The sequence below is a fragment of the Capra hircus genome, chromosome 15 (genome assembly GCF_001704415.2).
Source record: "Capra hircus breed San Clemente chromosome 15, ASM170441v1, whole genome shotgun sequence".
In the NCBI taxonomy this organism is placed as follows: Eukaryota; Metazoa; Chordata; class Mammalia; order Artiodactyla; family Bovidae; genus Capra; species Capra hircus.
This window is the reverse complement of record NC_030822.1, coordinates 67084442-67111255: the sequence shown is the minus strand read 5'-3', so window position 1 is coordinate 67111255 and position 26814 is coordinate 67084442. Positions and strand designations below refer to the sequence as shown.

Genomic DNA, 26814 nt, shown 5'->3' with positions numbered 1-26814 from the left:
GTGATAATATAATCTAATATATATCAAATTCTGTTGTATTGGGTTGGCCAAAAAGTTTGTTTGCATTTTTCTGAAAGCTGTTATGGGAAAACCTGAATGAACTTTTTGGCCAACCCAGTAGAATTCTGGATTAAATAAATCCATTCATATAAACTTTCTGTGTTTACAGCTGAAGCAGGAACACCATACCTCTGAAAATGTTTGATTTTGCCATGTGATTTTCTTTGGAGTTAATGGAAGCCCACTTAGGAAATTAATGACTATGCTAGTGCCACTGTACATAAGATGATATTAGGAGATGGAGACATTTACTAGAACAAATTTTAATATTAATAACACCCAATATTATCTTCTCTGGCTCCAGATTGTCGATTCTCTAAGTGAGCTAGAGGCCTTAATGGAAAGAATGAAAAGGCTTCAAGAAGAAAGGGAAGATGAAGAGGCGTCTCAGGAAGAAATGACCACTCGCTTTGAGAAGGAGAAGAAAGAAAGTCTTTTTGTGGTCTCTGGAGATACTTTTCATTCATTTCCTCATTCAGGTGCTTTTTCTATTTCACTATCTTTGCCTTTTCTCTTTGCCTTTGACTTCCCTGGTAGCTCAGATGATAAAGAATCTGCCTGCAATGCAGAAGACCCGGGTTCCATCCCTGGGTCGGGAAGATCCCTGTTGTTCTTAGAACCCAGACTGACCGCCTCAGACCACCTTCAGTATTTTCCATGTGGGTAATGGAATGATTCCACTTCGTGTTCCTCTTATTTAGTTCTCCTCTACCTGATGCTGATGCTGTTGCTTCCCCTCTTGTGTTGCTGCATCTTTGAATATATTTCAGATCCAATTGAGAGGTACTTCAGCTGTGTATGTAGTTCATGCTCTTATCCTGGATAAAGTGTTATTCAGAGCAGACCAACTGCTTATAAAGTTAGATAAGAGTATTTAATCCATCCTACTTGTGTGATTTTTTTTAAATGATAAGTAAAATCCTGTTTCAATAGATGTAATTTGTAAGAAATATCTCTTCCTTTTTCGTAGGTGTGGAGTATGTGGGAGAATTGTTCTCACAATGCTGCTTTTTTCCAGATTATTTCTGAAGTTACACTAAAGTTACATTGCACTTGCATTTGGATTTCTTTGCAGAAACCTTTGGAATTATATAAAAATGTATTATTTAGGTCATTTTCTTAGGTTGAATTTGGAGGAATTCATCCTGTATTAAAAGTTAGGCTTTTCTGTATCAAAAGGCTTCTTTGCTTTAGTCTTTAAAGTACATTTCTTTTCCTAATACTCTGAGAGACTTTGAACTAGGAGAGAAACTTTTCAATTACAACTTAAAAAGATATTAAACACCACATAGTACATGTTATTAAAATAGCATGGAATCAGTAGACTTTGAAAGCTTAAACCCTTCCAAGTCATCAATCGACATAACATTTGTTTTTAAAGTAGAGCTCTGTAGGTTTAAAAGAGGGCTTCAAAATGACTAGTTGTAAGGTTAGTCAGACTCATAAATCTTGAGGGTAATTGATTTGGCCATGACTGGTTTGTTAATATTAAATATGACACTGACCAATAGCTTTCAGAAATTTTACCAGGAAGAGCAAGATCCCTCTTTTATCTTTTCCCCAGTGATTTCTTTTATGAAAGATTTTATCTACCAAATTGAGTATATTTAATAATGATTTCTCAGAACTTCTGACCAGCAGGAAATCCCAAATATAAAGAAGCATTTTGGTTATTGCTTTGCTATTCATACTATAGACATTTATTGTACTCCACATAGTCTCAGCAGGGTGGTAGGCACTAATGTTTCCAGGCTAAATGAGACATGATTGCTGCCCTCTGCAGGCTCTCATTGCTAGTGGGAGAGAAAGAAATGCAATATGAAGCAGAATGTGAAGAGTAAATGGAGCCAGTGATTGAGAGGGAGGGAGGTGGACAGAAGTGGTCCTAGGGAGAGACCTCCCCTAGCCGCTTGGCTCTGAGCTAAACCTTAGAGACTTGAGTGCAGGGGAGTCAGGCAGTGTCTAGGGGGTGGGGAGTTGGTGGTAAATAGCATACCTGCCTGAGCCAGCACACAGTGGTGAGGAAACAGGATGGTGGGTGCAGGAGCAATTGGTTCTGCGTCGTTAGGATGTGACACATAAGGTAGGTATTGTGAACAGGAAGCTGACTAGGTAGATAGAGGCCTTATCATGATGACCTTTCCAGCCTTAAAGATCATGTAGCCAGCCATATTTGCGACATGTTGAGTTGTAATGTCTATAAAACCTCCAGTCTGGAAACAGCTACAAGTACCCCTCAGACTTTAATATGCATGTGAATTACTGAGAAATCTTGTTGAAATGCAGAAGATTTTTGTGTTCAGTCTGTCTGTGCCAGGACCTGAGAAGCTACGTTTCAGTCATGGCTTCACATAATGCCCATGCTCCTGATCTGCACATTTGGAAAGCCAGGGTTGAACGGGAGAGGGTTTTAAGCCCAAAATGAAGTTTTGGAAGTTATCGGTATATGTTTGGGAGTTAAAATCAAGAGTTGTTTATAAAAAATCATCCAGAGAAAACAACTGGGACAAAGGAAAGTAATGAGCACAGGGTAAACCTTCTAGGGAAGCCAATATTTTAAAATGCAAGCATTGTATTAAAGTAGTATGCATTTACTTTTAGACATGAATTTTTGTAAGTGTGAAAAACTTGGGTTTGCTTGGTGGCTCAGTGGTAAAGAACCCACCTGCAATGCAAGAGATGGAAGTTCTTTTCCTAGATTAGGAAGATCCCCTGGAGAAGGAAATGGCCACCCACTCCAATATTCTTGCCTGGGAAATCCCATGGACAGAGGAGCCTGGCAGCTACAGTCCATGGGGTCACATGGGGTGAAAAATTCTAATATACATCTCTTTATAACTAAAAGTAAGTAGACACAAAATCCAGAAAAAGAGAGTAAACTTATTTAGCATACTTTACCTGACATAAATAAAACACTATATCCCAAACTGCGACCTATACCATTGTTTTCAAGTGCACATAGAAAATTTACTAATATCAACCATATACTGTTAATAAAGCAAATATCAGCAAATTTTAAGAGATTTAAACTTTATAGGGTATAACTTTTGACTGTAACAGAAGTAAGCTAGAAATCAGTACGGAATAACTAGAAGTTTCTCAAATGTTTAGAAATGAAATAGTATACTTCCAAATAGTTCACAGAGAAATAAAAAGTTGCAGTGGAAATTGAAATGTTAGGAGCTGAATGGCAGTGAAAGATGGCACAGACAGTATTTATTTATTTATTTATCTTTTTTTTGGCCATGCTGGGCAGCTTGCAAGATCTTAGTTCCCTAACCAGGGATTGAACTCAGGTGCCCTGCAGTGGAAGCTCAGAGTCCTAACCAATGGACCACCAGGAAATTCCCTAGACATTGATTTGTTAAAGCTTCTCTAAGACGACTAGAGCTTGAAGGACATAAATGTTTTATTTCTTTTAATTTTTGTTTATTTATTTTTGACTGTACTGGGTCTTCATTGCTGCACAGGCTTTTTCTCTAGTTGTGGTGAGTGGGGGCTACTCTCTTTTTAAAATTTTTTAAAGATTCATCCATCTCACTATCACTGACTCAAATTCGTTCCTTTATGGCTGAGTAATATTCCATTGTATGTACATACTACAGCTTCTTTGCCTAAGCGTCTGTTGATGGACATCTAGGTTGCTTCCATGTCCTGCCTATTGTAGTGGTGCCATTCTCTAGTTGCAGCGCTCAGACTTCATTTCTGTGGCTTTTCTTGTGGTAGAACAGGGGCTCTGGGCGCACGGGTGTTAGTAACTACAGCACTCAGTCTTTAGAGCACAGGCTCAGTAGTTGAGACACAGGCTCAGTTGCTCCATGTCGTGTGTGATCCTCTTAGACTGGGGATCGAACCTGTACCTCCTTTACTGGCAGGCAGATTCTTCACCACTGAGCTGCTGGGGAAGCCCTTTTCTTATTGTTGAAAGTATGTTTTAGAATGTCAGTCTCTCCCTTCTTGGATGCTTGAGCAAGGACTTTTGCCTTCTAAAGTGAATTTTGACCAGCAAGTCTTAGACCTTGGTGGAAAGTTATATTCTGATTTTAACAAGAGGCTACATCATTTATAAATTAGGAAATAAGTTGTTTCATTCTTTACTCTTCACCATTCCAGTACGAAATTTGCTGGTCACACGAAGATAAAAGAAAAATGACTCACTATGTGGCTGAGTTATTTTCGTAGACTTACCGTGTTTTAAAATGGAAATAGAAACTTATTTTTCCCTATAATAAGTTTCTTGGTTTGATCAGTATGATAAAGCATTTCAGATTCCATTTAGAGGTTCTAAGAATAGTTTTTCAAGTCTTTTGAAGAAAATGTTTGAAGTTTTCTACAAGGGTACTATTCTATAGCTTGGTAACAGAGTTGACTAGCATTTATTAGTTTTTTTGCTGTTCAAATTAGAATGATGTTCCGTTACTGTAACATAGTATTTTCTGTATTTTATTTGTATCCATCTCCTAGGAGCAGAACAATGTGGATAATATGCAAAGTACTATTTCCTTTTGGTCCAGAGTTTGAAATATTTGTTTAAATAGAATTAAAATTAGAGTTTTAGATTTGTCAGAATATTAATTTAACTCCTTTTTTTAAAAAAATTAACTTCTTAAGGTCAATTTAGGAAAAAAATGTTTGTATAAGGTCAGCCAAAAAGTTCAAAAAGTTATTTACATTTTTCTGTAACATCTTACAGAAAATTCCAAGTGAACTTTTTGGCTAAACTAATATTTAGATATTTTAATTCAGTCAATTTTTTCCTGAATCAGTTCAGTTCAGTTCAGTTGCTCAGACATGTCTGACTCTTTGCAACCCCATGAATTGGAGCACGCCAGGCCTCCCTGTCCATCACCAACTCCCGGAGTTCACTCAGACTCACGTCCATTGAGTCAGTGATGCCATCCAGCCATCTCATCCTCGGTCGTCCCCTTCTCCTCCTGCCCCCAATCCCACCCAGTGAGATTTTCCAATGAGTCAACTCTTCGCATGAGGTGGCCAAAGTACTGGAGCTTCAGCTTTAGCATCATTCCTTCCCAAAAAATTCCAGGGCTGATCTCCTTCAGAATGGACTAGTTGGATCTCCTTGCAGTCCAAGGGACTCTCAAGAGTCTTCTCCAACACCACAGTTCAAAAGCATCAATTTTTCGGCACTCAGCTTTCTTCACAGGCCAACTCTCGCATCCATACATGACCACTGGAAAAGCCATAGCCTTGGCTAGACAGACCTTTGTTGGCAAAGTTATGTCTCTGCTTTTCAAAATGCTGTCTAAGTTGATCATAACTTTTCTTCCAAGGAGTAAGCATCTTTTAATTTCATGGCTGCAGTCACCACCTGCAGTGATTTTGGAGCCCCCAAAAATAAAGTCTGACACTGTTTACACTGTTTCCCCTCTATTTGCCATGAAGTGATGAGACCAGATGCCATGATCTTCGTTTTCTGAATGTTGAGCTTTAAGCCAACTTTTTCACTCTCCTCTTTCACTTTCATCAAGAGGCTTTTTAGTTCTTCTTCACTTTCTGCCATAAGGGTGGTGTCATCTGCATATCTGAGGTTATTGATATTTCTCCCAGCAATCTTGATTCCAGCTTGTGCTTCTTCCAGCCCAGTGTTTCTCATGATGTACTCTGCATATAAGTTAAATAAGCAGGGTGACAATATACAGCCTTGACGTACTCCTTTTCCTATTTGGAACCAGTCTGTTGTTCCACGTCCAGTTCTAACTGTTCTTCCTGACCTGCATACAGGTTTCTCAAGAGGCAGGTCAGGTGGTCTGATATTCCCATCTCTTTCAGAATTTTCCACAGTTTATTGTGATCCACACAGTGAAAGGCTTTGGTATAGTCAATAAAGCAGAAATAGATGTTTTTCTGAAACTCTCTTGCTTTTTCCATGATCCAGCGGATGTTGGCAATTTGATCTCTGGTTCCTCTGCCTTTTCTAAAACCAGTTTGAACATCTGGAAATTCACGGTTCATGAATTGCTGAAGCCTTGCTTGGAAAATTTTGAGCATTACTTTACTAGCGTGTGAGATGAGTGCAGTTGTGCGGTAGTTTGAGCATTCTTTGGCATTGCCTTTCTTTGGAATTGGAATAAAAACTGACCTTTTCCAGTCCTGCGGCCACTGCTGAGTTTTCCAAATTTGCTGGCATATTGAGTGCAGCACTTTCACAGCATCATCTTTCAGGATTTGAAAAAGCTCAACTGGGATTCCATTATCTCCACTAGCTTTGTTCGTAGTGATGCTTTCTAAGGTCCACTTGACTGCACATTCCAGGATGTCTGGCTCTAGATGAGTGATCACACCATCATGATTTTCTGGGTCATGAAGATCTTTTTTGCTACAGCTAAATGTTACAGTTGCCAGTATTTAGTAATGAAATTATATTCAAAACTTGAGCAAAAGGTATTTTATGTGAATGGAAGGCATATAGTCAATATTATCACTGTGGAAATCCTTGGAAAAGCTATAGTGAAAAATTGGAAGAAAATGCAGTTAATTCATTGTTCTAACTCTGTACAGTTTCCTTAATACCAGATTGTTCTTATTGTCCTTAGATTTTGAGGATGACATGATTATAACATCTGATGTCTCCCGATATATTGAAGACCCTGGTTTTGGATATGAAGACTTTGCCAGACGAGGGGAGGAACATTTGCCAACATTCCGAGCTCAGGTATGAGATGCCTTTAATTCAGAGAAATTGGAGAAGAGATACTGTCATTTTAACTGTGAAATGTTTAATAAGTTGACTCCCAAAGAAACTAATTGATCATTTTGATAGAATCTATAAATATCTTTTTTAACCTACTTTTTAGCCTTGTCTAATTCAATGTCCCAGTTGATGGATTGTTATTTCATCATCCCCTCTACCTCCAACCTCAAGAAGGCAAAAGGAAACTGCTTTATGTGGTTACTTGCATTATTGCATGGTAGTAGTATCATGTTCATGTTTTGGAGAGAAGCAGGCAAGAAACTGAGTGACATGTTCGCATTTATAATAAGAATGCATTTTTATAGAAAGGCCATATGTCTATAATTATGGGCTGAAGGGCCACCTGTTCCCCATCCCTAGATAAGAACCACAGTAGTGATGTGGTTCATAAAGACAGTGCAGGCGAGATCAAAGACATACTCCTCTGTGCTTGTTTCAGATGATCTGCTAGCCATCCGTGTCGCTGAGCAGGTTTAGTCATGTAGGACTATTCCAGGGCCTTCTGGGGTTCTTCCAGATGAGGGCATGGTTTGCATAGTACATGACCACAGGAAGTAGCCAGAGTTTATCACCAGTGTGCCTCATCCTGGACCCAGTGAGGAAGCAGCATGGTCCTCCCGTCTATAAACTGTTGTGTTGGTATAGCAATCTTGGTAAAGTGACAGACTTAGAATCCGTGAAAGGATTACAGACTGAAATATCTCCACTTGCTTCAGTGGTTATACTTCACAAAAATATAGACTTGAAATGGAGAGTGACCATTTTGTGATACATTTTATTCTGTTAGGACTATACCTGGGAAAATCACGGGTTCTCCCTGGTGAACAGACTTTATTCTGATATTGGACATCTTCTTGACGAGAAGTTCCGCATGGTCTACAATCTCACCTATAACACTATGGCCACCCATGAGGATGTTGACACAACCATGCTGCGCAGAGCTTTATTTAACTACGTTCACTGTATGTTTGGAATCAGGTATGGTTGTCATAGAGACAGTTGTGTGTGTATGCTAAGTTGTTTCAATCGTGTCCAACTCTTTGAGACCCCAAGGCTCCTCTGTCCATGGGATTCTCCTGGCAAGAATACTGGAGTGGGTTGCCATTCCCTTTTCCTGGGGATCTTCCCAACCCAGGGATTAAACCCGTGTCTCTAATGTCTCCTGCATTGGCAGGCAGGTTCTTTACTACTAGCGCCACCTGGAAAGCCATATAGAGACAGTTGTACATGTTTCTAAATGAAAATTCTGACAGGAGTCTTACCTTTTTCCTGTTTAAGAGTATATACTTCTGGGGAGAAAATTACATGTGGACTCCTGACTATAAAAAATTAATTCTGTTTTATAGAAGAGCATTTTTCTTTGTTTAAAAGTCTTAATATGCACATATAAATACAGTAGTAAAATTTTACTAAGGAGGGAAAAAAACATAAGTAATCATTGGGGACAGTAGAAAAACTCTCCATTTGAGAATCCCTCCTGGAAGAACTGAACCTTTCTGAAGTATATATGATATGCCATTGTGCAGACGTACTCAGTTGCTCCAGTCATGTCTGCCTGCGTGCGACCCCATGGACTACAGGTTTCCAGGCTCCTCTGTCCATGGGATTCTCCAGGCAAGAATATTGGAGTGGGATGCCATGCCTTCATCCAAGGAATCTTCCTGACCCAGGGATCAAACCTGTTTCTCCTGTATCTCCCGCATTGCAGACAGATTCTTTACTGCTGAGCCACAGGAGAAGCCCATGATATCCTGCTAGATAACTATAGCAAGTGCTGGTTGGTTGGTTGGTTGGTTGGTTTTTGAAGGTATGGTATAATTTGGGTATAAATGAAACTAAGAGTCTGCCTTCATAAAACTTACATAAGCTCATGTAAGAATACCGAAATGAAATTGTAAGTCAGAATAAATTAGTGGCACCTAAATTTAGCAAGTTAGGATTGAAAGGACTGAAAGTGAAGGAGTAAGACTGAATGGTCTAATCAGGAAAGCGCTTCTTGGAGAACATCCTTTTTGAGCTAGGTTTTGAAGACATCTATGGAGATAGATCTGCCGAAAGAGAAAATCTCCAGTTATGAATATATTCAATTGACTCTGTACTGTATCCTTTCTGATATAGTATCACAAAGCCCTTATGGAATGGAATTAGAATTCTATTTGTTAAGCAAAGTGGTTTCTAAAACTTTGACTTAAAAATCCCAGATTTCCTGGAAAAGTCAACTAATGTGAAATATTCTACCTAAAAGATACCATTATGATGGTAAATAGTAGCGCCACTATTTACCCATTTACTATTCTAGAAAGAATCATCACATTTTAAAACTTAATATACCAAGCTAATTAAGAAAATAAACACTAATAGATTTTAATTCAAATAGATTTTAATTCAATACATGTTATAAATTAATATTCAAAATAATATTATATTTAAGGCAATAAATTGGTGATATTTCCTCTGCTGGGTGCTACTAAATAAAGCTTATGTAAAATCCCTGAGTTGTTTTTTTCTTTTAACTAAGGATTATGTTTGGGTTAAAAATAAACTGAAAATACAGAAAAAGCCCACAAGCTCCCACCGCTCCGTTTACTGTCATAGCTATTTCTGTGCCCGTTTATGCTGTTGTTCTCTCATCTTATGAATGAACTATCTAAACTCCTATGCACTAGGGCACAGAATCCCATCTTCTCTCATCTAAAGATCCCTCTTCTAGCAATTCTCCCTTCTCTCTCTGGCATAATTAGCTTTACTCTCTTAATTGGATTTTTCCCATCAATATGTAAACATGCCTTTATTTCTCTCATCGCAAAAAAAATCCTTTCTTCATCCTTAATTTCCCTCTGACTGTTGCCTCACACTTCTGCTCTCATGCACAGCAGATCCCTTTGAAAACATTTTGTATACCTACTGTCACCATTTTCTTATCCCCTATTCTCTTGTGAACCGACTGCAGTGTCAGGCTTTTACTCCTGCATAGCAGCAAAACTACAAAACTGTTCCTTCTGAGGTTGCCCTTCATCTCTCCATAGCTCCTTGCCTCGGCCAGCTCTCCGTGGTGTCTTCTTTGCCTACTCAGTAGTGTCAGACATAATTGATCATTCCCTCTTCCTTGAGATACTAGGGGCTTCCCTGGTGTCTCAGACAGTAAAGACTCTGCCTGCCAAGCAGGAGACCCGGGTTCGATCCCTGGGTCGGGAAGATCCCCTAGAGAAGGGGAATGACTACACACTCCAGTATTCTTGCCTTGAGAATTCCAGGGACAGAGGAGCCTGGCAGGCTACGGTTCATGGGGCCGCAAAGAGGCGGACATGACTGAGCGACTTTCACTTTCACTAAGACCCTTAGGGTTTTACACTGGCTCCTTCTCCTCCTCCCAGTATTAGCTTAGATGTCAGTCTCTTAGAGAAGCCTTCCTGCCCACTCTATCTAAAATCACAGCTCTCCTCCCAGCCCCCAGCTGTATTTTATCTCCACAGCAGTTGTCACCGTCTGATGTATTATATGGTGTTCTTTTTCATTTTTCTTTTTTCTCCAATAGAATTCAAATTCCATGAGACTAGGGCTTTTTGTCTATTTTGTTCATTTGTGCTTCATCAGTGCCTAAAGGAGTACATGGAAACTACATGGCTTATAGTAGGCACTCAAATATTTATTATTTAAAGGAGTTAATGAATGAGCTTTTGGCATTTAATTACTAGATAATTATTGTGTCTTGATATAACTTTAGAAATCAGAAATTTTGATTCTGCCATTCTAAAGCTTGTTATCATATTGCTTCTAGGTATGATGACTATGATTATGGAGAAGTTAATCAATTACTTGAACGAAGCCTGAAGGTTTACATTAAGACAGTGACCTGCTATCCTGAGAGGACTACCAAGCGCATGTATGATAGTTACTGGCGTCAGTTCAAACACTCAGAAAAGGTGTGTTTCATGACTTAACATAGACATATATTCCATGTAAGGAGTAATGATTCTGAAAAATTAAATGTGAAAATAGTAATAAATCAGCACCATCAGAGAAGGTGGACGTGGCATCATTTGGCCATCAGTTTTTGGGGGTTTTTTTTATAATGTTTTAAAACACCACATTGGACAAAACATATAACCAAAATTTATTGAATGATAACTAAATTTTGGTTATGTGTTTTGCCCAGTGTGGTGTATAAAGTAAAAGCTTAGCATTGGCCTTTGAAAGATTGGATCTGAAAATTGGATCTTGGCCCAGAAGGCATATCCATTTAGAGATTTTTTTCACTCTAGCCATTTTACAGTTAACCTATCAGAACAATAGTTCTCATTCCAATTTGGTAATTTAGTGATTTGACAATATAATTCAGACCTTTGAGCCAAGTATATTATTATATGAGGAATTTTTTGGATTGAAATATCAATACATAGGAAACATTATTTAAGACCTAATAAATGACCAATATAATGGTATAGTATAAGTATGGCCTTAAATCATGAGTCTATTGACCTTTAGATACAAGAATCTTCCATTTATACCACAGTTCCTAAGCTTGAGAGTAAGAAAACCTTTTTAGAGTCCTAATATTAACTAATTAACTATATGACTTTGATAGAGAATGTTATGACCGTGACCCCTAGCAGTCTTTCTTGAAGTCTTAGAGCCAATCACACATCAGATGAACACCCAGTTACCTCCAGCATCTCTCCTTGACAGAGCTGTATGCTCTGCTTATAAGTTTGCATTACAGTTTCTCCCTTTGCTCAGTGGTATCTAGAAATTCTCCTTACTCATCAAGAGAGTAGATCCAATGACATATCTAACCTATAGAAAGATATCAAAATAATTTAAATGTATCATACTTCTTTGTAAAAGCTTTTGAAGGTATGTGGGTGCTTATTTTAACCTGTCTGATGAGATGAATCCCCCTCAAAAATTCCCCCAGGTGCTTGTTCACAGCTGTATATGAGAGACTCTAGGCAAGCTAAACATGTCTAAGTTGTTGTTGTTCAGTCCCTTAGTCATGTCTGACTCTTTTCAACCCCATGGACTGCGGCACTCCAGGCTTCCCTGTCCTTCACTATCTCCCAGAGTTTGCTCACATTCATGTCCTTTGAGTCAGTGATGCCATCTGACCATGTCATCTTCTGTCACCCCCTTCTCCTCTTGCCCTCAATCTCCCAGCATAATACTTCAAAGCCCAGTGCTAAACTTTTACTTTACACACCACAAAACACATAACCAAAATTTAGCCACCACTCAGTAAACTACCAGATACTAATTTCAGATTGCTTTAAGCTTCAGATTTTTACCTTGGTTTCTCCCATGTACAGGCATACCTCAAAGATATTCTGGGTTTGGTTCTAGACCACTGCAGCAAAGTCAATATCACAATAAAACAAGCCACATGAATTTTTGGTTTCCCAGTGCATGTAAAAGTTGCGTTTATAATACATTGTAGCCTGTTAAGTGTATAATAGCATCATGTCTTTAAAAACAAAACAGTATGTGTACCTTAATAAAAAAATAGTTTATTGATTTAAAAAATGCTAACCATCATTTGAGCCTTCAGTGTCATAATCTTTTTTGTGGTGGAGGGTTTGAAATGTTGTGAGGATTACCAGATGTGACAAAGAAGTGAGCAAATGCTGTTGGAAAAATGACGCCAATAGACTTGCTCAATGCAGGGTTGCCGCAAACCTTCAGTTTGTGAAAAAAGAAAGAAAAGCAGTGTCTATGTGGTGCGTTAAAGCAGAAGCTCAATAAAATGAGGTATGCCTGTAAATAGTAAAACATGTTTTTAAGAACTTTCCAAGGAATAAGTACAGGCTGATTTTCAGCCATGTAAAATTTTATATCTGGAAGAAAGTATTTTTTGTAGGAGAACCATAATTTGCAAAAATTATTTTTGTTTTATAACCCAAAGGATTGTCTGACTTTACAGCTATCCTAAGAAAATTACTGGACTTTTTAAGATTCTAGGGGGTCATTTTTACTGCTCACATTTTTTTAATAAACAGTTTTCTTATGAGTATTACATCATGTGCATGCATAAACATACACAGGCATGTGTGTTTGTATGTGTGTCTATAAAACTGGTGAAATTATAATACCTAATGTGATAATACATTTGTGAATGTCTGATATATGAAATAAAGTTTTTTCAGTTGTTTATAATGGTCACTAAATTGGTAACACTTTGATTTCTAGGTTCATGTCAATTTACTTCTAATGGAAGCACGGATGCAAGCTGAGCTTCTCTATGCTCTTCGTGCCATAACTCGGCATTTGACCTGAAGCATCACCCAGGGAAGATATCATATATGTGTAAAGACCTTTTCACATAGGATATACATCAGAAGCTGTTTGTGATGTAGCATCAAACATTATTCAATTCTCTAGTGTCAAAATTTTAGCCGTTTTTTGGGGGCGGCTGTAATGTGCAATGATGTGTTTTCTTTTCCTTGATGCTTAACATGACTAACAATTGCAAAAATAATACCGAGGAGCACTACTTGGCATTGTTTGTAGTTGGGTTTTTGGATACTGATCATAAATCATGAACCTGGTTTGTTAATGCTTAACTTCAGTGCTTTGGGGTTTGTATGTGTATTTTTGTTCTTTCCTTTTTTTTTTTTAATAAGGAAAAGCGCTTACAATCTACTCGAGCAATTGTTTTCCAGATATCAGAATTCAGCAATGAATGACCTCCTCTGGCTATTCTAGAATTTTAAGGTTGTGTCCTACACCTGGTGGAGGAGAAGCATGTGCTGTTGAACTAAGCTGCTCACAGGACACGCATCTGTGTCTCCAGGAGTTTATTTGTCAGGCACTGTTTATTTTTTTTATTTTTTTTTTTTTTTTTACTGCTATTGGCGATAACATGAAATGTGATACAGCCATTGTCCATAATTTAATGTGAAATTGATCATGATGAATTCTATAGCATGCTACTGAAATGCCAAATTCAGCTAGTTTCTTTCTCTTCTGAAACAGAAGCTTCTGTTTTCCATATCAGATGTATATATTCAAAGTGGAATTACGCACACTCCTTTCTATCACTGACAGTAATCCTCAGTCATCAGAGTAATCAGTGCTCACAGGACTGCTTACAGTTCATTTAGTTGGCACATATAAACATGTACCCACACAAAACTGACCAAAAATTATCTTTGCACATTTTTCTTTTCTCATAGTGTTTTCTATGTTACAGTAAGCAGAGGAAGGTTAATATGCCTATATTTTTTTCCTGTTAGGCTTCTAGAACTTACTTTCCATGGTTTTTCTTACGATAGGTTGAACAGTTGATTATTCAAAGGTAAAAAATTGTGTTTCTATGCATTAATGTGATTGAACAACAACACAAGAGTGCAATATGTAAAAAAAAAAGAGAGAGAGAGAAAGACTCAACAAACTTTCCCCCTATTATGTATGTCACTGCAGAAGTGTCCTTTTACCACAGAGCTATAAAGAAATTTAGTTCAGATTTCTTTATTGCACAAGGCTTTTGCCTTCCTGGGGTTGAACAATGTTCCTTTTACAATGCCAAAGCATCCCCATTCCCAGAACAATCTCTTTGGACAACTGGTTTAAAAAAGATCTCAAGTCTTACGGGAGGAAAAAGCATCCCCAAAGTCACATTTTTGCATTGGTTTATGTTGCTTGATTAGACTATCTTCACAGAGCACAACGCTGTACATTTATAGCTTTAATTTGTACTATGTTAATGAACCAGTAAAGTGCCTAAAGAGATGCTCACAGCTATCTGGTAGGACACGACTGCACTGCTTAAACACTTTTTAGTTAACTAAGGGTGACTTGAATTTTACACAAACATGCTAATTTTTTTTTAATCCATTTTTTTCACAGTAAAGAAGATAGTTAAATTTTTCCGTTAGCATTCCCACAAAGATTTCATTTTAGACTTGTAATCTAGGACTTAACTTTTTCTTTCCTCTCACGAAAGAATTGTGGGCTAGTGTTCTCGTCAATCATTTTCCCCTTCCATTTATCATTCTTTTCTGGTACAATCCATCAGGTTGCTTTCTGTTAGGCTTTGTTCTAGGTAAGAAAATAGAAAGATGACTGTACACCTATGAATATAAGGTAGTTCTGCATTTTTAGATTCCAGGATCTTGTTTGAAATCTTCCATGTGAGGAAAAAAACTGCTAATACTTTTAAAGACAGGGTGGTTTATTTAAAAAGATTATTCAAAGAACTCATGCCAGATCGAGTCTGTTTGGTTTATTGCATATACCATATGTTGATGTTATTCCATATCACATTATATAGATAGGTACTAACTACAAAGAAAGTATTTAGGGGAATGGCAAAATACAAATGACAAGTGCATGTCCATTTGACTTCCCTAATTTTAGAACTTTCAAGTTGAGGATACCCTTTACTCTTGACATTTTGTTGTTTTAACTAGAATTCTTTCAGCTAATATCCCTTTGTTTTTGTGCAGGTGACCTGTATTAGAGGTTGAAAAATAATTTATATATTGAAAAGGAGGAGAAATTCTCATAGAACATCATAAGAGCTTTAAACCAAAAGGGGAAACAAGGTTTAAGTAACTAAAATGGCCACTTAGTTTTTGTTTTTGCATTCCCTGCCCCAGAAATGTAAGGAGTTGAAGTTTGGGTTATGGGAATATCATTAGTGCCTTTACTAGATCTCTTTCCTAGCAAAGTTTCTTTTTAGCTTAGCATAGATGTATCTTATCACTAATCAGGAAAATCAGTTGACTTGGAACTATAAATAAAAATAAAACAAGATATTTATGAACCTCACTGAATCAGCCTAGAAAAATTGACTTTGGAGGTGCCAGAGCGCCTGCCAAGATGCAGCCTGCACAGCCTTCTAGGTTGTGAATACCGTTTGTACAGTGAGTTTGCTGTGAACTTCAGCTACTGCAAACTTGAAATTCTGATGCGGTTTTCCAGGGTGGTATTTTTTCAGAGTATTGAATTTACTATGTAGTAATTTATAGTATAGCTTTTTATATTAAAATGTGATATTTTTTAAAAGAGCTCTCTGGTTCAATTGGTGTCATGATGTGACTATACGATCTGCTAACCTACCCCTTGGGCTCACATTGTGCCAAACTGAGATGTGCACATGTACGTGAAAAAAACAAAAAGCACATGTGAATGTGAAGTCTCTAACTCCGTTGCTTATTATTTTCCAATTAGTCTAATAATCCATTGATGTATATGCTTGAAATGGTTCTCTGTTTACTTAGGAATTTCGAATTTTCCCGCTAGAGTTAGAATGCTCAGTTTTCTCAGATCACCTTAAGAAAATCCAAATACTCCTCTCTCTGAAACTAAATGGTGAGCCCAGTCCCTTGACTGTGGGAGTGGCCAGACAGGTGCCTCCTTAAATCCTTCGGATTCAGCTTCCTCAGATGGACTGGTGATAATTAGAGGAAAGCAGGCTTTTGAGATGGAACAACTTGTAACTTTCTTCACCTTTTTGAGCTAAGGATATTGTCTCAGTCTCAGGAAGAACCTTTGTCCCATTTGGGGTACCTTTTAAGTAAAAGATGGCTAATGTGGAATCCGGGGCATGGTCTTGGCTTGTAATTATAGCTTTAAACCCAAATAATAACAACACAAGACTGTCTTAGAATAGCACTCTCAATGTCAGCTCTATATCACAATCATATTTGAACCAGAGCCCCTATTTTAATTGTGCTATAAAGTCCCTTAAAGATTTCAAATGCTTCTAAAACCTAGTTAACATTATTCCTGAGCAACTTTTTTCCCACCTTACAGAGTTTTTAAATCCAAAATCTTAAATTTTTATGCTAGAGCAAAATGAAATTATCAACCAGCAGTTAAAAATGTGTACTTAAATATAGTTCACCATTTTTGTGCAGAGTACATGCCTATATGGTGGTAAGATTCTTTTAAACTCTAAGGGCAGTTCATCAGGGAAAAAAATAAATTTCAGTGCATGTTATGAAAATTATCTGCACTGTGCTAGTAAAATGAGGTTTTCATTTTTGTTTTATGTTGCGTTTTAAAGACAATTCTAAATCATTCCTCTGGAAAGCAAGACCTTAAACTCTTTATCTAGGGGGACTTTTTCTTATTTTATGCAAATAGACGGTCTTGCATGGAGTGGAAATTATGCAACTATAATGTTATATAAATAGTATATGAAATTTGCTAATAGTATAATTTAACAGGAAGCTGAAAGATATGTGGCTCCTCTATTCAGACTGAGTTTTAAGTTACCTAATTTCATAGTCAGAACCTATTCTAGGTGGCCATCATCATAAACTCTGTTTCCCGATTATATCCATCTGAAGACTGAGAATCAAATTAGTCTTTCCTTAAAACAGTACTGTAACATGAATGTATCCATCTCAGTCAACAGAACTTCAGTGCCCCCTCCATGTGGAACTTACTTCCCTGCTAATTTGGCTTCATCAGTAGTGTCTGCTCAGGTGAGACCTAGAACAGAAACAGCTGGAGTGAAATGGATCGCAGAGGTAGAGCTACCTGTCGAGGCAGAGCCCTGTGAGGAAGGGAGTTTTCAAAGAACGCATGAACCATGACTACTAGCATGGCTGCCCTCAGCATCACACACCCGGTCTAAAGGAGCCCTTCCTGTTGCTGGAGCTCCTGCCTGCATTCAGCCCACCCTTTCCTGCCTGCTTGCTCTTCCTCGCAAGTGCCTCAGCCTCAACCATGCTCACTCTCCTCCCCTCCCCTCGGCCCATCTTGGTGTGAATGCCTTTTCACAAACCAGACATCACCAGCCACCTGCTGATCATCACCAGCATTTACTTTTCCCAGTTACTTTTTCTCCATTCATGAGGAATACACCTTGTCCCAACTCCCTTGAAATCCCTCAATCATCTAGGTATATTTTGGCTCACCTTTGACCTTGATCCCCTACCGGAAATTATGTAGCACCACGTGTGATCGCATCCATCCTATACTGTTCTGCCCTTTCCCGGCTGCCAGAATATCTTGCTCTCCTCTACCTCATCCCCGAAGAGCCTATAAACTCAGAGTATCCAACCATTTTCATGGATTCACTCTCTGTTGTTCAGAAGTACTACTTCCATATTTTAAATAAATCATAGAAGAGTTTTGCCTTCTATCAAAGTATGAATCTTTATATTTATACATGATAAGAAATCGAACTATTTCTACCATGCAGAATTTAGCATTTAGCAGGATTTTAAAGTGATTGACATGCCATCTTAACCTGGATCTATATTAGGTAGTAAATACCTGCATTAGTCCACGTTATTTGAATGTAAAGTGAAGAACTCCAGCAGTCCAGACTAATCTGTAACCAATCAGTGGAACAGGGAATTTCTGGCATAGACATGGGTGGTATTTCTGACATTTGTTTTATGGGTGTCATTTAGGCCTTGAAACATATTTCCAATAGAAGGACATATGATAAACGGCGTTTAGGTGAACCCATTGGATCACAGAAGCCCACTGGATTTATAATATAGATAAAATACCACAAAATTGGCTACCTAAGGGTTTGATCAAGCTTCCCTCATTAGACTAAGCTTGTAGCCCCTGTTCCTACCCTGTTTCTCGCTGGGGAAAATGAGCTGTGAGATGAAAAGGGAATGCACTTCCTTCATAGTCCTTATTCCCCTGGCATACTTCCAGGATATCCAGGCAGTATCATCCAGGAACAGGGAGCGCACAGAAGGGGAAGAAGCCACAGCGCTTCCGGTCTGGCCGATGCCTGCTTAGCGCAGTCCGTAGATGAACGCTGTCAGATTTCTAATAGGGGGCGTGTTCATCTGTAGACACTAGTCTGACCTGAAGACAAACCCCACCCTGTTGGAAAGAACACATTAAAATATGATCTGTGGTGGTATCTGGGTGCCTTCCACGCCCATTTGTGAACACCCCAACTCGAAAAGAGTCCAGTAAATACCTTTAAGGGCCCAGGAATGAATATATGCCTGGTTAAGAAATGAGACTTGAATAAATAGAGCCTAAAGGAAGCTTTTCTTAAATCCTATGTTATAAAATGTTCCTTCTAGCTTTAAATTAATTATGAGTGCACCACCGTGAGGTCCAGAATTGAAAAAGAAGGAATATGAGGGTGGGGGGTGGGGTGAGGAGATGAATACCTGATTCTTTTCAATGCTTGTGGAAATCTTTGAAGTAATGAAATTCATACTATAGAATGGCCATTAAAACAAACACTCTATTTTACAGCTCATAGTACAACATCAAATGTTAGTAAGTCTAACTATGATAAATGTAATTTTGGGTATATAAATTTGCTAAAGCACTCTATTTTCTTGCATTCCTCAGTTTAACTTCATAAAAAAATCAAAAGGAGAGAGATTCTCTAGTCTTTAATGCTGAAGTATTGTTTATCAATCCTGATTAGCTTAAGTTCATGCATTATGACACCTACTGAATGAAACTGATTATACATCTCCTTCTTAAGTTAATCAATCTTTACAAGTTCTCGACTGATTCCCAAATCTGATAAGGAAGGATCAAAAAGTAGGATCAAGGAAATTCATCAGTTGGGTAGCCAAGAAATTTCCTTTGTAACGTTGAGACTTGTTTTTTCCTTCCTGAATTTCACTGATTCTCTAAAATAAAGGGAAAGCGTTAAATGCTACCCTTGTTCACCAAGGGAAGTCATCCTTCCTAACTCTATACCTAGTGCAGATATTCCCTTTACATCCATATATCTTCCCTGGAAAGAAAATGCCATTTTTTTCCCTTCCTCTTTTCTCTTTCACATCTACTCTTTTTTCAATCAGATAAGATAGACACAGAAAGCAAACCACAAGCCAGTTTGGCATCTTCTCCATGCTGATAGAATACTCACAGCCACATGCACAGTTGGAGCAAGGTTACACAGAACCCTGTCAGGTCAGCGTGGAACATGGCCTTGCTACTTGGATTAGCTCCTTCAACCCTGAAAATAACTTTCCTGGTCATGGAAGAACTGGATGTATCCTTTAGCTTATGAAATAGAATTTGAACTTGAAATCTCTCTTTTTAAAAAAGAACCTGATTTTGCAGGGCAGCTACATCATGAATGTATATATTAAGACTTTGTAGCTGAATTGCACATGAAATCAGATTGCCAACTTCTTATCTTTCAATTTTAGACATCATTTTATCCTTAAGTTGTGAGTGATATATGTAGCATGCTGTGAAATGTCTGTTATAGTTCTTTAATTCATCAGTATTAATACAGAATTATCTTTTTGCGTTCCTTGGTACTTTTTATTCCATGTAATCAGAAGCTGTGATGTTTTGCCTTTGTAGTCCTGTGCTTTGTTACTGTAATTTTTTTCTTTTTTACGAAGCACGTGACTTTGGACTAATGTGAGGCGGATGACGTGATCTTTAAGACTGCTATATATCTATCAGTCTCTTACTATATAAGGTTTTCAATTAGAATAAGCTTTTATCAAATAGATCATTGATGCAATTTAGGATTCACACAATTTTCAGTGTCAAATGGCGATCTTACATTTATAGCTTCAATTCTGAAGACAACAAACTTGATAAACAGCCACTTTAAACTTGTTCTGGCAAATCAGACCCTGCTGTAGATGTAGTCTAAGTTAGTTAACCATATAAGCCTTTTCAAATATTATGCCTTCCACATGAGTCAGCAGTTAAGAAGAGTATAGAACCCATGAAAGCTTTTTGTATGTATAACTAGGTTTTATTTTTCTTATGTTGCTGATTTTACAATTCTGACTAAAGCTGACCTCAATGGATCAGTTTATGTGTAATATTCTAGTGCTTTAATGCCTCTTTTTTTTGTTTTTGGAGGGATGGGTAATATTATTTGAACAGCTACAGAAGGAACCGTTGGTGAGTCAAGGCAAACACATTTGAAATAAAGCAACTGTGTATTAACATGTTAACAATTCATAACTGCACTTTTTATGACATTTTGAAAATCTATTTATAGGTACAGAACAATGGGTTTTGTTAAACTGTATCACATTTATACTTGCAGAAATTTATTTCATTGTTATTAGTAGGAATTTTATTGGTTCAATAAAATTGGCAAAACTGAACACTGACTGTTTACTTTTATATATATATTTAATTGAATATTCAAGAAGCATTCTTGTGTAGGTTTTGTTAATTATTGGATATGCATTCTGAAAGATATCAGCATTGTTGTAAGAGTCATTTTCCCTCTTATTTCTTCCTGACCCACAGTTTTCTTATGACATTTATTACAACCACTTAATATTGCATTAATGGAATAGTGTAAATTGTGCAAAATGGTTATTATTACCTTTGAAACTGTCCATTGTGATCTCAGAAATAGGAAAATTAATTTCACTATTATCTCTTATTAACCAAAAATAGTAAGGTAGAATGGGGAAAGGGGCATTGAACCTGGGGTTAGAGCTTGAATTCAAAGCTTATTCTTTTTCACTTAAGCTTTGTGGCCTTAAGTAACTTGATTTCTAGGATCCATGATTTTTGTACCACAATCTGAGGGAGATAACTGCCTTCTTGAGATAGTTGCTTGAGATTGGGTGATGTGTAAGAAGGGATTTGAAATAAGCAGTACAGTGATGAGTCTCATTGGATGCCTGAGAAAACCCAGAGAATAGTGCTGTTGCTAATTGAAATAAAGAGTTAGGAAGGAGACTTTGGGAGGCGGGGGTGAGTATACACGTGTAATGAGGTGATAGTAAGACTGTCAAGTAGAAATGTAAGGTAGTCTTTGGGAAAGCTAGAGGGGATGTGCAAAGTATTTTGTGCAAGGTATTCCAAGGAGAGCCTTAACTTTCTATTTCTCTTAGCTCACTAATTACACAAAAACTCATAGCAAAGGCAAGAACTCTCCCTTTGTGCCATATGTCCAGCTATACTGCACACATGCATGCGAAGTGGTTTCAGCCGTGTCCAGCTCTTTGTGACCCCATAGGCTGTAGCCCACCAGGCTTCTCCATCCACAGGATTCTCTGGGCAAGAAGACTGAGGTGGGTGGCTGTGCCCTCCTCTAGGGGATTTTCCTGACCCAGGATGGAACCCGCATCTTCTGCTGCTCCTGCATTGGCAAGTGGGTTCTTTACCACTAGTGTCACCTGGGAAGCCCCCGGCTGTACTGGGAGATCAGCAGAAACCAGCTTCTTGCTGATTAGAGTCTGTCATTTTCAATAACATGTTACCTCTAGGGGAGATAACAGAGAAGGAAATGGCAACCCACTCCAATATTCTTGCCTGGGAAATCCCATGGACAGAGGAGACTGGTGGGCTTCCGTCCATGGGGTCACAAAGAGTCAGACATGACTTGGCGAGCAAACAGCAGCAGTAGCAGGGGAGATAAAGGACAGGGCACGTCAGACCACACTCAGTCGATAGCTAAATTTCCACTTCTTCCCCAATTCAAGATCCTAGTTCCCTAAGAACGTATTAATAACTTTGGCCATTTTTAAAAGTGAAATGAAACCCTTTATGTGTGTACTTGGTCTTTTCACATATATGGTCTCATTAAATCCTCATAATAACTTTGTAAAGAACTGATAATATTTTACACAAGAAGAAACAGTCTTGAGAGCTTTGCCCAAGAGTTGGTGCCTTAGAATCAGCACAGTGAGGATCTGAACTCCATCTTTCTGACACCACTTTTACACTGAACTTCACTACCTTAATCCAGGCTAAGTTTCTTGGTTAATGATACAAATGACTATGCTTGCAACATGACATCCTTCTTGAAAAATTAAAGAATAGTTCAAGCTCCCAAACAAAAGTTTAGATAATTTACTTTTCTGGCTAACTTGCAACTTTTTTAAAATTTTAAAAAATAGATTTTATTCCCCCCCTCCCTCCAGTCCTGAATAAGCCTTTTGATTTAAAACATGATATCTTAGGGGGGAGTTTCACCTGTCAGTTTAAAGGTTGGAAGTTTTTTCCAAGAGAACAATAAGCCTGATCCTGAAGAAGACTTGGGCTTCCCTGGGGACTCAGATGGTAAAGAATCTACCTGCAGTGCAGGAGACCCAGCTGCGATCCCTGGGTCAAGACGATCCCCCGGAGAAGGGAATGGCTACCGCTCCAGGATTCTTGCCTGGAGAATTCCATAGACAGAGAAGACTTGTGAGCTACAGTTCATGCAGTTGCAAAGAACGACTGACAATTTTTTTAAAAAAGACCCAGAAAAGCTTAAAACTATATTGCCTTTTTTTTTTTTTTTTTTTTTTCAGGACCTTTCTATGTGGTGGAAGTTACCAATCCAAAGCCATAGTTTCTAACTCAGGTAATTTTCTGTGAATTGAAAAGAAAGTCGGTCTCAGAAAAATGTCTCTTCTCCCATAATCTCACATACTTGACATGTTTCAAAACACAGGTGAGTCCACACCCTTCCATAGAATGCTTTTATTTTAATTCACCTATAGAGGAGAGTGAAAAAGTTGGCTTAAAGCTCAACATTCAGAAAATGAAGATCATGGCATCTGGTCCCATCACTTCATGGGAAATAGATGGGGAAACAGTGGAAACAGTGTCAGACTTGATTTTGGGGGCTCCAAAATCACTGCAGGTGGTGACTGCAGCCATGAAATTAAAAGACGCTTACTCCTTGGAAGAAAAGTTATGACCAACCTAGATAGCATATTCAAAAGCAGAGACATTACTTTGCCGACTGAGGTCCATCTAGTCAAGGCTATGGTTTTTCCAGTAGTCATGTATGGATGTGAGAGTTGGACTGTGAAGAAGGCAGAGCGCCGAAGAATTGATACTTTTGAAGTGTGGTGTTGGAGAAGACTCCTGAGAGTCCCTTGGACTGCAAGGAGATCCAACCAGTCCATTCTGAAGGAGATCAGCCCTGGGTATTCTTTGGAAGGAATGATGCTAGTGAAGCTCCAGTACTTTGGCCACCTCATGCGAAGAGTTGACTCATTGGAAAAGACTCTGATGCTGGGAGGGATTGGGGGCAGGAGGAGAAGGGGACGACAGAGGATATGGCTGGATGGCATCACTGACTCAATGGACATGAGTCTGAGTGAACTCCGGGAGTTGGTGATGGACAGGGAGGCCTGGCGTGCTGTGATTCATGGGGTCGCAAAGAGTCGGACACGACTGAGCGACTGAACTGAACTGAACTGAACTGATAGAATTCTTTAAAGGGATCTGAGACAAGAATGCTTAATAATCCCTCTTGCACTAGCCTGCTTTTAAAATAAACATAAACGAACCCTTCATCCTCATATCAACATGAAACTCAGGGAGACTCCTGCTTACACTTTGACCACCCATTGACTATTTCCTTTGTTTGCTGAGCCATTAGTGCCAACTGCTTCAGACACACCAGCCGCTTCACACACCAGCCATTTCACCATGGCTGTGGCCCATTGCTAACCCCCTCCTGCCCCGTGCTGTGGCCACCAGCTTCACACAGGCTGGGGCCAGGTTTTCCCAGAGACAGTGGGAAAGCACCTCTTAGGTCTGGCTTCCTGCCCTGGGGCTGCTCTGAGGTCTTGTGGCAGGGTACCAGAAGGACCTTGTTGTTGTCATTCAGATTCTCAGTCATGTTCGACTCTTTGTGACCCCGTGGACTACAGCACTCCAGGCTTCCCTGTCCTTCACTATCTCCTGGAGCTTGTCAAACCCATGTCCATTGAGTCGGTGATGCCATCCAACCATCTCATCCTCTGTCATCCCCTTCTCTTCCTGCCCTCAATCTTTCCCAGCATCACAGTCTTTTCCAAGGAGCAGAATCTTACCATCAGGTGGCCAAAGTGCTGGAGCTTCAGCTTCGGCATCAGTCCTTCCAGTGAATATTCAGGGTTGATTTCCTTTGGGAGTGACTGGTTTGATCTCCTTGGTTTCCAAGGGACTCTCAAGAGCCCAGGGACTCTCAAGAGTCTTCTCCAGCACCTCCATGCTGATCGCATACAACCACAAGGGTGAGGAGTTGGCAGTCAACCCCTGTGCAGTGACTAACTGAAGACCAGGGATGACTGTTTCTTTCCATCTGCTGGATCTCAGTTCAGAGACTTAGAGAGCCTGGTGGAACTGAGTACCAGTCCACTGTTTCCTCCTTTTCCTACTTTACTCTCCCTGTCCTCCACTCCTGCCCCTCAAGCTCAAATAAACTTTAATCTCCGGCTTTGCTTCCCAGATGTCCATACCAAGATAAGGCAGTGCAGTGCAGGGGTTTAGGTGGCAGGTCCTAGAATAAATTCAAATCTCAGCTCCACCACAGCCAACTATTTAGCCATGAGCAAATCACCAGATCTTATGGTTCATCTATACATGTGGATAACAGGAATAAGAAGGAAGACATGGCCCTTGTCGTTGAAAGGGGGGGAAGTGTGGGTAAGAGAGGCAACATGAGACAACATAGGAAAGAAGAAGATAATAACTTGTAATGTGGTATAAAAAGAGCCATCATTTATCAAGTTATCATGTATCCTATCTAAACATTAAGAACTTTAAATACATTATTTTATCCTAATCCCCTTGAAAGTGGGTATCTTCCCCATTTTAGAGAGATGAAAATAGAGGTGGAGCAAAATGAAGCAACTTGTCTGAGGCCAAACAAGTGGACAGTAGAACTATCCTCAGATTTGTCTGGCTTTAACCTTTCGTCTTTTCCCTCTATGCCAAATAAAGAGATATGTGTGTGTGAGTGAGTCACTAAGTCATGTCCAACTTGCAACCCCATGGACTGACCCACCAGGCTCCCCTGTCCCTGGGATTCTCCAGGCAAGAATACCCCAGTGGGTTGCCATTTACTTGGGAGAATCATACATTTTTGTTAGCTGTTAATAGTGATGATTTTTCAAGCAGCCTGTGTTGAGACAGGTGCTGGTAGAATTGCCAAGATTGGGATTTGCAGTGATGGAGGAGCTACACCTTTAGAAGGGAGGACAGAGGGGCAAGAGTCCACTGCAGTGTGGAGTGTGCATGTGCAGGATCTACATTAGAAGATGGATTTGGAAGCTGTAATTTGGTCACACTGTGCAGGGTCTGAACGGTCAGGCTAAAGAACTTGTATTTATTCATTTGGAAAAGGAGATGGAAACCATTTTCCATGGGTCTTTAGCACTGGCATGGAGTTGTCCCTTATTTTGAAATAATAGCATCTCCTTGGCAACCAGAGCCCGACTAGAATTTCAGGGCAGTGTAGAAACAGAAGGGCCTCCCTTGTGGCTTAGCGGTGAAAAATTCACCTGCAGAGCAGGAGATGCAGGTTCAATCCCTGGGTCGGGAAGATCCCCTGGAGGAGGGCATGGTGACCCACCCCAGTATTCTTGCCTGGAGAGTCCCAGGGACAGAGGAGCCTGGCAGGCTGTAGTGCACAGGGGCACACAGACTCGGACATGATTAAAGTGACTGAGCATGCACACACGCATAGAAACAGCATCTGCCAGGTGACTGTGATGCCTTCTTTGGGATGTTTTCTGAATGCCTTGAGTAATTTCTCGAATGCTTCTGCACATCCCCCTCGGTGATGTACTCCAGGCCGTGACTGGTAAAGCCTAAGACACTCGAAGCAAACTGTTGGCGTGCAGGTTGGCGTACCCTCCCACCTGTGTGCACACAGACACTCCTGATGTCTAGAACCAATGTAAGACCCTTCAGAGCTTGGTGCTTTCTAACCATGTCGTACCTAAGGAGAAAAAGATTCAGTAATCGACGTGTTTGCATAAATGGCACCAACAGATGTCCTTCCTATAGCCACATGCTTTGGAACATGACTTGACAACTTCACTTGTCCAAAGGGAGGGACTGTTTCTCCTCCTCCTTGAACGTGGGCTCCTTCGATGGCTGAGCTGACCAACAGTGTGGCAGAGGTGCAACGTACAAGTCACAGACACAGGTTCTGAGAGGCCTTGCACATTTCCATTCTCTCAGAGGATGAGCCACTTGGAGCAAGCTGAATTGCCGCAGTGGTTCTAGCTAAGATGTGAAAAAGCTCACCCAAGATTCAGTCAGTTCAGTTCAGTCGCTAAGTTGTGTCCGACTCTTTGAGACCCCGTGGACTGCAGCACGCCAGGCTTCCCTGTCCATCACCAGCTCCTGGAATTTACTCAAACTCAAGTCCACTGAGTTGGTGATGCCATCCA

The 26814-nt window shown here is 39.4% G+C and overlaps 1 protein-coding gene across 3 annotated transcripts in view; it reads left to right on the top strand.

Annotated features, from left to right (window-relative positions):
* Positions 1-20799, top strand: part of SESN3 (sestrin 3) — an 81501-nt gene extending 60702 nt beyond the window's left edge. For all 3 annotated transcript variants that reach the window (XM_018059864.1, XM_018059865.1, XM_018059866.1), the window contains 5 exons: positions 365-539; positions 6615-6733; positions 7560-7750; positions 10551-10695; positions 12953-20799. In XM_018059864.1, coding sequence (XP_017915353.1) covers positions 365-539; positions 6615-6733; positions 7560-7750; positions 10551-10695; positions 12953-13039 — 717 coding nt within the window. In that variant the 3' untranslated portion in view covers positions 13040-20799. The remainder of the gene's footprint in view (positions 1-364; positions 540-6614; positions 6734-7559; positions 7751-10550; positions 10696-12952) is intronic.